The sequence below is a fragment of the Rhinichthys klamathensis genome, unplaced genomic scaffold (genome assembly GCF_029890125.1).
Source record: "Rhinichthys klamathensis goyatoka isolate OS25496 unplaced genomic scaffold, OSU_Roscu_1.1 h1tg000420l_1, whole genome shotgun sequence".
In the NCBI taxonomy this organism is placed as follows: Eukaryota; Metazoa; Chordata; class Actinopteri; order Cypriniformes; family Leuciscidae; genus Rhinichthys; species Rhinichthys klamathensis.
Genome location: NW_026606918.1, coordinates 174,011 through 185,400, shown reverse-complemented (window position 1 = coordinate 185,400; position 11,390 = coordinate 174,011). Strand labels below are relative to the sequence as shown.

General features: G+C 33.7%; 1 protein-coding gene across 1 annotated transcript; it reads right to left on the bottom strand.

Moving 5' to 3' along the window:
- si:ch211-288g17.4 (uncharacterized) lies at positions 1 to 7,488 on the bottom strand. Its single transcript, XM_056235366.1, has 17 exons — positions 7,381 to 7,488; positions 7,023 to 7,170; positions 6,144 to 6,245; positions 5,908 to 5,985; positions 5,756 to 5,812; positions 5,486 to 5,569; positions 4,980 to 5,060; positions 4,703 to 4,798; positions 3,086 to 3,178; positions 2,890 to 2,973; positions 2,559 to 2,663; positions 2,159 to 2,311; positions 1,747 to 1,863; positions 639 to 731; positions 447 to 533; positions 255 to 341; positions 1 to 126 (listed from the first exon to the last, which is right to left on the bottom strand). The coding sequence occupies exons 1-17, from the start codon at positions 7,427 to 7,429 to the stop codon at positions 42 to 44; spliced, it is 1,599 nt and encodes a 532-aa protein (XP_056091341.1). The 5' UTR covers positions 7,430 to 7,488; the 3' UTR covers positions 1 to 41.
- Positions 7,489 to 11,390: the final 3,902 nt, after the last annotated feature.

The window sequence follows — 11,390 nt, the reverse complement described above, 5'->3', positions numbered from 1 at the left end:
CACGGGATGGCAGAAGCATTTACTTCTTGGCTTGTGAGAGATTAATCAGACAGCAGAAAACCCAGAGTATTAACCAGGACAGTATTTGTGGCAGAAAAAGCCTTCAGCATCAATTTGCCAAGAGTTCTGGAATTGCAAAATGGAAAAGTTAGTCATTTAAATTTCTAGATTTGAAAGTATTTTATAGTATATTTTTGTAACTCATTTTGGAATGAAATATTTCAGAAATTTTCAAATGAGGCTTAAGTTCTTACTCAGTGGAAGCACTGATCCTTTCCTCCAGCCCATCGACCATTTTTACATATTTGTCGAAGACAATTTGTGTGACACTATTAAAGACTCTTTATAACCGTGAAGAAAACAGAAAAAGTGTTATTTAGTTAATTAACAGCATAATTGTAAATTTTCAGACATTTTATATGTAGCCGACATGTGACATTTCTTACTTTTGTGCTTCATCAAGCTTCTGTTGAGTTAATTCTTCACTGTCAGTTAGTTCTTTAATGAAAATGCTCTTCACTTCATCCCATTGCCTATTTAAAAAATAATAATTCATAACTTGCTGCACGTGTTGTTTGGAAATGTCAGGATTTTCTTTCAGATTGTTTGAGCACAAAAATATTTCTGTTACGCTTTACCTTGCTGATTGCTCAAGTCCATAATTATAATTATTTCTGTTGATCTCGATGAGAACTCTGTCCCAGATGTCAAAGCACGTTGCTTTCATTTTGCTGTTGTGAACAAAAAGAAAGAAAATGGTTGGGATCAGTTTTCATTAGAAAAAAATGTAGTTGCAAAGTTACTTATAGTTAGTAGAATAGTTAGTTAACCCTTAAACGCATACCTTGAATGCCTTTAGTGATCCGGGACTACCCTCTCTTTTTCATTCATTTTTTAAAGTTGAACCTTTTTAGTATTCCTCAACCAATTCATAATAAACAATATAACAAATTATAAAATTATAAAAGAATGCCTGTTTTCTCATACATTTTTTGTACAAATTGTATAGGGTCACTTACGACCCGAGGTGTGTAACAGTGTAAGTATATTTATTCTGCAGAACAATAATTTAATCTTTGATGACTGAATAAGTGCAATTCACCTTTATTCCACAAGCTGGCAATGTCTGATACACAATGATAAACTGACGTTTCACTTATAGTTACTGCAGGCAAAAAAACAAAAGAATAGGAAGTATCATCAGCTAAACTTAAAATTGCTCAGCGATTTAATGCAGAGCAAGTACTGAACGCAATCAAATATTAGTGTCACTGTCACCTGACGGTGGATCTGGTGAAGCGATCAAAATATTGATTTTGAAGATGTTGAAAATGCTAGTTTTGAGAACATGTTTGAGATTGTGAATATGAGCCAGACGCTGAATGTACTGGGAAATGAGCTCTGACGAAGACAGTGATGAGAAAACATCTGTTCAAACTGAACCCTTCCAAGCTTCAAAAGGTAACAAAATATGCTTTATTTTTTTCCTCTATAATTGTTACTGTAATATCAGGAGAGTTTATATTATCACGACAGGTAGAGATCCATCAGTGTTAGATATAGATCCGGATCTCTAAAGACCCAAATATGTAATAATGTTTGTGAAACATTCATGCATTTAAGGGTTCATAGAATGTCTAAAGTGGACCATCAAAATGTGTTCATCATAAATTGTTTTGGCATCTCAGAGAAACCATCTATACAGTTAATCATATACTACAAATATCAGGACTTTACGTATCTTACCGTAAATGTCGCATTGGGTCCTCACTTTCCACATCTGATGTCACTTGGTTTTTCTTGTTTATGGAGATATGCAAAATGTCATTACTAATAATATTCCATAATTCATTAAGCATACCCCTGGAACACGACAGAAGGGGAAATTATTGCATTTATGAGCAAATGATAATGATGAATCATTAGATGAACCGAGACAGCAACAAAGTGTGTCGGCCCAGATCCGCCCGTGTGGAATCCATGTGTACCAGATGTGGGCCAACAATATGTTGCCATCTGGGTATATTCATAAGTTTCGTTTATCTGTACATTATTGTATTTGTACAGGTGCAATTGCTCAAATGTGTTTTGTATTTGGGCCTCTATGATAGAAATTCATAGTCCCCAGATTGAACAGTTCAAACAAGTACGTTCTTACTTCAAATTGTACAAGATGTCCTCGCCTACTAATTCAGTGAGTGTGTCATCAGTGCCTATAAAAAAATCATTGACTTCAGACAATCCAAGGCCACTTTCAGACAATCTTTCATAAATCGGAAGAGGATATACTGTCGCCATCTTCATAATGGCCCTGTGTAATAAAAGAACAGACTGAATGGGCATACATTTATGCATATATATATTCAAAGGATGTTCAAACAGACTAATAAACGAATGCAACACATTCATAACCACACAATAAGGGTAACAGCATTATGAATGATTCATGGATTTTTGTGATTCATGCCGTCTGTAGTCCCAGTTAGTTATTATAAGTCATTAATTCAGTCATTTATTATGTACAGTGTGCATTGAATGAAACGTACTGTCATACTCACCAATTGGATTGATTGAATCTGTCATCTCCAAAAATCCCATTACCAAATCGATCATATTCAAGGGCAGCATTGTCAAAAAGATCACCAAAACGCTCATCTGCCCAGCTGGATAAAGAGGAGGAGTTAGGCATAGGTATTACAAGACAGAAGTCACAAAAACAGTTCTTATTTCAACTGTGATGCTATTTACACAGAGAGAAAAGCTCATAACCCAAAGTCTCAAATCTTGAGACCTTTCACGTGTTTTTTCCTTAGCAGGCAGCAAACAGCTGTAAAATGGTATTACAACTGAATTGAAATGACAAAAACGATACATGTGATATTTTCTTACGTCCAAGCTTGAAGTCCTGTCTCTGGTTTAGTAATCATGTGATATTTTTCAGTGTCTTTCAAAATGTTTAACTCCTTCCATTTCCTGCAACACAAACGACTCAAAACTCAGTTTATTATACAATTTATCATTCCACATTTTGCTTTATTTAAGACTACCACCCGGATCAAATATACTAATATGATGATAGTCTTACCGTACAGCAGCTAAATACTTGTTATGGAATGGCTGGCTCTCAGTGTATTCCAAAAGTTTATCCCAGTAAAATGCAAGAACTCCAGAGGCAGTTCTATGAAACACAGTCCGTAAATTACAGAATAATTATTATTAAAAAACGTATAGCTGCCTTAACAGCTCAACATTTTCAACGATTAATATGAGAACATGAGAGATGTAAATAAATGATTTTCTATCTAAATAAAACACACACACACACACACACAAGGATGTTGGGTTTCCATGTTTTATGTGGACTCCAGAGAGTTGTCATAACATAATGAGTTTCATACTGTACAAACTGTACATTTATCCTCTAACCCTAGCACTGAACACATCCCTCACAGAAACCGTAAAAAAAACACAAAAAAAACATAATTCTTTATGATTTATAAGCTATGGAAGCTTGTTTCCGCCACTGAATAAAAATAAATAAATAAATAATTGCGACTTTTTATCTCACAATTGCTAGATATGAAGTTAGAAATGTGAGAAATAAAGTCGCAATTGCGAGATATAAAGTCGCAATTCTGAGAAATAAAGTCGCAATTGCGAGATATAAAGTCGCAAAATAAAGTCGCAATTGCGAGAAAAAAAGACAGAATTGCAACTTTTTATCTCACAATTCTGACTTTTTTTCTCACAATTGCGAGTTTACATCTCGCAATTCTAACTTCATAACACACAATTGCGAGTTTATATCTTGAAATTCTGACATCTTTTCTCAGAATTGTGAGATATAAACTCGCAATTGCGAGTTATCAGGCCAATTCTAAGGGGGGAAAAAGACTAACTTTTTCCCCTAAGAATAGTTTATATCTCACAATTCTGACTTTACAACACGCAATTTCGACTTTATATCACACAATTCTGACTTTATAACACGCAATTGCGACTTTATATCAATCAATTCTGACTTTATATCTCGCAATTCTGACTTTATAACACGCAATTGCGACTTTATATCAATCAATTCTGACTTTATATCTCGCAATTCTGACTTTATAACCTGGAATTGCGACTTTATATCAATCAATTCTGACGTTATATCTCGCAATTCTGACTTTATAACACGCAATTGCGATTTTGTATCACGCAATTCTGACTTTATAACACGCAATTGCAACTTTAAATCAATCAATTCTGACTTTATATCTCGCAATTCTGACTTTATAATCTGCAATTGCGACTTTATATCACGCAATTCTGACTTTATAACACACAATTGCGACTTTATATCAATCAATTCTGACATTATATCTCGCAATTCTGACTTTATAACATGCAATTGCGATTTTATATCACGCAATTCTGACTTTATATCTCGCAATTCTGAGAAATAAAGTCAGAATTGCGAGATGTAAACTCGCAATTGTGAGATAAAAAGTCTGAATTGTGAGATAAAGTCGCAATTACCTTTTTTATTTTTCATTCTGTGGCGGAAACAAGCTTCCATAATAAGCTGATTCCTCATGGGGACCAAAATATTTCTCTACAAGGGTTTTCTGATATCACAATCCTTGTTGGGAAATTGTATATACCAGGACCTCTCTCTCACACACACACACACACACACAGTCTTGCTGTATGTTCTTACCTCAATGTTATCAGAAACTCATCCTTCTCTGTCTGCCTCTCTAAGGTGAAAATTTCCATGGCCTTCTCTTTGACCAGATGTATGGCCATTTGTGCTCTAAAAAGTATTACTGAGAATTAAATGATGACCTACAAAAATCTATATTTGTCATCTGAGTGCATTTGCATGTGTTACTCTACAGGAAAAAGGACCTGCATGAAAGAAACAACTTAAATGCCAGAAGTATCACTGATTTTGTATGCTTTGACCCAGCAATGCAAGACAAAATAGGTCTTACTCATCAAAAAGTTGATTGATGTCTATCTTCCCAACTTCCAAAGCAACTTTTAGGATTTCAACCACACGTGGCTGTGCCATCCTGTTAAAACAAAGAAAACAATATCCTGTCAACATGAAAAATAACCTGTTGGTAACGCTTTACAATAAGGTCTGATTAGTTAATGTTGGTTAACAATGAGCAATACGTTTGTTACAGTATTTATTAATCTGTCAACATCAGTTAAAAACACAATTGTTCATTGTTAGTACGTGTCCATTAAATATTAACAGATACAACTTTTGAAATTAATAATGTATTAGTAAAAAATAAAAGTTCAGGTGAAGACATTTCAATATAGAATGTTTTTTAAATTTTAGACAAACATCTTACACAACACAAATATAATTTATAATTACATCTCACTTTAATTTAGCATATTTTTAAGATATTTATGTCATATACACTGTATATTCTTGTATTGTTTTACATTGGGAAAGAAACTGTAAAAGAGCTTGAGGTCATACTTCTTGGACAGAAGGTGACCGAGGAACCCCACGGGATCGCTGTAGATCGGCGGAGCTCCTGGAAGGTAGCGTGACTCCACATATCTGCATTAAACAAAACTGATGAGCTACGGTTGCGTTATCAATGATTGAAAATAAATCTTGAGAAGGTTGATCTGCATGTTAGAGGTGGTGGATTTGAACTGTTCAATGGATGCATTTTTATACTAGCTATTTCAAATCAAATATTTTCAATCATCTTGCAAGCAAAAAAAAAAAAAACATGCTTACTTCCAGAGGTCCACCACCTTCTCGTTTTTGATGATCCCTTTAAACATGCCAAATTCTCTGTAGAAGAACAGAGTCATCAGTCTTTTGTGACATGAGACCAGTCAAATACTCAATATTTTTCAATAAATTAATCAGCTGAATGGCCTTCATACCTAGGAATCTCATCAGGTAATGCTCTCCACAGGCGAAACATACCGTCTCCATAAAGATCACCCAGTCGTCGAAAAATGCTGTTAAACACACAAACAAATAAACTGATGTTTGAAATAGTTCAGAAGAGTTCCTTAAATATATCATGTTCAGCCTTAGCAGTATTTCAATGTTCAAGATCGCTGTATAATTATAAAGTGCAGAGGTTTTTGTATCAAGTGGATAAAGTTCTACTTACTGCAGCGCCACAATGAAATCATCATTTCCTTTAACTCTTTTCTGAGCACTGATCCTCTCGATCAGCTCCTTCACAGAAATCCACAAGTCTTGCATATCAGTGCTGTACAACACAGGAAACAAGGGTCGTGTTAGGAGGGACTGAATTATACTCCAGGCTCAGAGAAAAGTCTGTAAGAACATGGTCCAATTATAAAGTGTTAATGTGAAGACATATTCTGTACTAAATTTTTCACAAGCGGTTTTCTCGTCTTTTAAATCACGTTTAAATCACAACATTGTGTTGTTTTAGTGTTGAAGAAAACATCCATAAACTATTTTTTTATTCATAGAGTGCATATTAACGGTCATCCCATTGTTTTATTTATATTTATATTTAAATTTTTAATATTTTATTAATTTTTAGTAATTTTAAGATTTGCTTTTGTCATTTTATTCTTTTATTAAAAAAATGTAGGCATCATTTTTTTTTATCTCTTTTGAGTTTTGATCTATTTATAGTTAATTATTTTAGTGCAGCGATGCAAATAAAGTGCAAATATGTGCAATTATCAATAGATGATAATTACACTAAGTATAGCAACAAAAAGTATTTTCTTTACAATTAGTACAAATAGCAATAAATGTAAAAAGTTTTAGTTTTTTGTTTATCATTTAAATATTGCTATTTAGCTTAATTTTTTATTCATTTTAGTTTTTATTTATTTCTAGTTAATAATTTTAGTGCTTTAACTTTTCAAACATTTACAACATTTCAAAATTTTCTCATATTTATATATTATTTTATTCCAGCTTTATTTCAAATAACAGAAATGTTTTAATAGTTTTATTTTAAGTTAACAACAATAATAACCCTGCATCATAAATTTCTGGTTTTTACCCTGTTTTGTTGATCCCATTTCTTTCCACAACCACCACTCCTGCCGCCTTTAAATTCTCCAAGTATTTCAAAAACCCTTCAGCTCCCATTGTGAAGAGTTTGTCTGCCATTTCATAGTCTTCATCTGTTAGGCTCACACTCTCCACACCTGTATAAGAAATCAAATCAGAATCAACTCAATTATAATAAGCAATAGTAACATTCAATGACTGAATATGACCGCAGCATATGTTTAAAAAAAAGGCATTGAGAGATTGAGATTATCACTCTTTTAAGAGAGCTGCTGTGTCTAATAAGAGATCAAATACCACCGGATTACAACGAATTTAAAAATATAAGAAAAGAAACATTAGCTTACCTTTAGAGAGAAGAACAGTTAAGATTAAGATGACCAGTGACTTATTCATATTGCTGTTTCTTTCCCAGAACAAAAAAAAACGAAGAAAACGTTCACAACATGTCCAATGTGGACTGTCCGTTAACGTCAAGAGTCAAAACCTAGACTGAACTTTATCTCCATTAATATGAACTTTCATCTGTGCAAACACCAACTTCATTGCAATCGGTTCAATGTAAACTCTTCTTAAGGTCACAGTATGTTTAAATGCCTCTTTTCATTTGAAAGTTTAACATCAGGTTTGGGTCAGATTGATATTTTGGTAACTTTATTTCGATACTCCACTTTAGACACTCAAATTATAAGTAACTTTGTAACTACATGTAGACTGTCTGACTGTCTCTACATATCTGCAAAACCCCAACAGACATTCTACTGATATGTAACTTTGCAAGTACGTCAACTTATTTTACCAACCCGAACAGTTTACTACTCTAATGTGAGAAAGTTGACATGCAGTTGAAAAGTTACTAGTTATAGAATTGAAATAAAGTGTAACAATATAGTAAATAGTAAACTATATGAATATTTGACAGTAAATATGGTACAATGTCAGATTGCAAGGGCTTATGCATTTTTTTTTAACGCAAAAAATGCAATCTGTCAATATTAAATTGAATTTAGGTCATGAGTTCAATGCACTTTGTTTCTGATCAATATTTCTTCAGTCAACATCAGTTTTTAGGGTCAGTAAAAGTCAGCCAATCAGGATGCTCCTTCTCTTTTCCACTAGTGTTAATATTGTTTATTTTTACATACTGATGTAAGACTGGAGAAACTGAGAACTGGAAGAGAGGGCTACTCTCTAAGAAAACAAAGGAAATAAACATTTGAATTCTCCTGCTATATTACCATACCTATTATTTCGAGACACGATCCCACTTGAGTTGATCACCTCCCAATTTACACATCATTCCCTTCACCCATCCCTACCTGAATTCACCCGAAAATCGACATGGTTTAATATGAACAATAATCATACAGTATTATACATGTTTGGTATCATTTGAAATGTCTCAGTGCGATTGGTACAAAGGTCTCATTCCCACAGAAGTAAACCAAAAAGGTAATAAGGTGTGGAGAGTTTACATTTATCTTGTTAACTGCTGTGGGTGTGTCCCCATGTAAATCAACTTCTGTCCCCAGTAAGTCTGGGACGGTGATTAATGCAAATTCCCACTGTGAACTCATGTTTATATTTGAAAAGAGGTTCCTGCCTTGGCCTGAGTATTTAGGGAGATGCTGAAGAAGGCTTGTGGTGATTTGTAACTCAAACTAGCCCGTGATGCGGAGTGTATGCTGACACTTCGCATCACGTATTTTATAATGTCGGATAACCAATTGGAAATCTAACCTAAATTCGAGGCCGTGATAAAATGGAGTCAGATATAAATTGGAATTTAAAAATATAAGAAAAGAAACATTAGCTTACCTTTAGAGAGAAGAACAGTTAAGATTAAGATGACCAGTGACTTATTCATATTACTGTTTCTTTCCCAGAACAAAAAAAAACGAAGAAAACGTTCACAACATGTCCACTGTGGACTGTCCGTTAACGTCAAGAGTCAAAACCTAGACTGAACTTTATCTCCATTAATATGAACTTTCATCTGTGCAAACACCAACTTCATTGCAATCGGTTCAATGTAAACTCTTCTTAAGGTCACAGTATGTTTAAATGCCTCTTTTCATTTGAAAGTTTAACATCAGGTTTGGGTCAGGTTGATATTTTGGTAACTTTATTTCGATACTCCACTTTAGACACTCTAATTATAAGTAACTTTGCAACTACATGTAGACTGTCTGTCTGCTTAATATCTGCAAAACCCCAACAGACATTCTACTGATATGTAACTTTGCAAGTACGTCAACTTATTCTACCAACCCGAACAGTTTACTAATACTCTAATGTGAGAAAGTTGACATGCAGTTGAAAAGTTACTAGTTATAGAATGTATAAAGTGAAGAATTGAAATAAAGTGTAACAATATAGTAAATAGTAAACTATATGAATATTTGACAGTAAATATGGTACAATGTCAGATTGCAAGGGCTTATGCATTTTTTTTTTACGCAAAAAATGCAATCTGTCAATATTAAATTGAATTTAGGTCATGAGTTCAATGCACTTTGTTTCTGATCAATATTTCTTCAGTCAACATCAGTTTTTAGGGTCAGTAAAAGTCAGCCAATCAGGATGCTCCTTCTCTTTTCCACTAGTGTTAATATTGTTTATTTTTACATACTGATGTAAGACTGGAGAAACTGAGAACTGGAAGAGAGGGCTACTCTCTAAGAAAACAAAGGAAATAAACATTTGAATTCTCCTGCTATATTACCATACCTATTATTTCGAGACACGATCCCACTTGAGTTGATCACCTCCCAATTTACACATCATTCCCTTCACCCATCCCTACCTGAATTCACCCGAAAATCGATATGGTTTAATATGAACAATAATCACACAGTATTATACATGTTTGGTATCATTTGAAATGTCTCAGTGCGATTGGTACAAAGGTCTCATTCCCACAGAAGTAAACCAAAAAGGTAATAAGGTGTGGAGAGTTTACATTTATATCTTGTTAACTGCTGTGGGTGTGTCCCCATGTAAATCAACTTCTGTCCCCAGTAAGTCTGGGACGGTGATTAATACAAATTCCCACTGTGAACTCATGTTTATATTTGAAAAGAGGTTCCTGCCTTGGCCTGAGTATTTAGGGAGATGCTGAAGAAGGCTTGTGGCGATTTGTAACTCAAACTAGCCCGTGATGCGGAGTGTATGCTGACACTTCACATCATGTATTTTATAATGTCGGATAACCAATTGGAAATCTAACCTAAATTCGAGGCCGTGATAAAATGGAGTCAGATATAAAATGGAGTCAGATAACAGCTTAAACGGAATTAAATTACTTTGCCACGCTGAAAGGCATTAACGTGCAGAGACCTTCACCCGTTCTATCGGATGCCTTGGGCCGATCCAGACGGGCTTACACTCGTAAAATAGACCTGCTTATCCTGCATAATTTGTCTTAAATTTACATAAATTGATGTCACATAAAAGTCATTTTGATATGGTCAGTGTAACAAAAAAAGTATTGCCAGTATCAAATCAATTTTAGTTTTGTTATCGTTGCCATTTAATACTGCAGGGACACATTTTTGATGAGTATTTTTGAGTAATTTGCACTGTATCAAATTATTTATTTAAATGTTAGTACATAGTACATAGACACTTAATATTAAGTGGGAAAATTACACTGTCAAGTGCAAATTAACACATGAAAATAGATCCAAATGTTGTTGATTAATGTGTTTAGATGCTGGAAGATGTATAACAAATCTAAACAAACAGTTTTTATCATGTAAAAACAAAGTTTACAGTAGAACAAAACTTTTTTTACTCAGTATTTACTTACGTAATTATCATGGTATTTTTTTTTTTATTTTTTTTTCAATAACAACATGTTATGTACTGTTAATAATACATTGCTGGTATAATCCTACTTATTGACAGCAGCTGCAATCATATGAAAGAATCAAACATTAAAAAGGGTAATTGTGACTTTTCATCTCACAATTCGAAATTTTCTTTTTTCAATTGCAGGATATAAATTCAGAATTGCGGGACGTATACTTGCAATTGCGAGAAAATGTCAGAATAGTGAGCTGACTTTTATTCTTGGGACTTTATTTATTCTGACTTTATTTATTCAAAATATTAGTTAATATCTTGCAAATTCTGATTTTATAACTCAAAATTGTGAGTTTAGGATATATATCACAATTCGGACTTGCAATTCTGGAAGAAAAAAAAAGTCAGAATTGTGAGATTAAAAGTCACTATTACATTTTTTCATTTCATTTTTCAAGCCTCTACAATCCTGACATTTCATTCATAGAGAGAGTTTACTCCACTAGCATATCCCAGACTTTATGAATCCCTATGTTTGTGCGATGCATTG

Coding starts and splice junctions, on each gene's coding strand:
- si:ch211-288g17.4 (XM_056235366.1), bottom strand. CDS start 7,429: ATGAATAAGTCACTGGTCATCTTAATCTTAACTGTTCTTCTCTCTAAA. Junction 4,799..4,979: donor ATCAATCAACTTTTTGATGA/GTAAGACCTATT, acceptor AATACTTTTTAG/AGCACAAATGGCCATACATC. Junction 3,179..4,702: donor GAGTTTCTGATAACATTGAG/GTAAGAACATAC, acceptor TGTGTTTCATAG/AACTGCCTCTGGAGTTCTTG.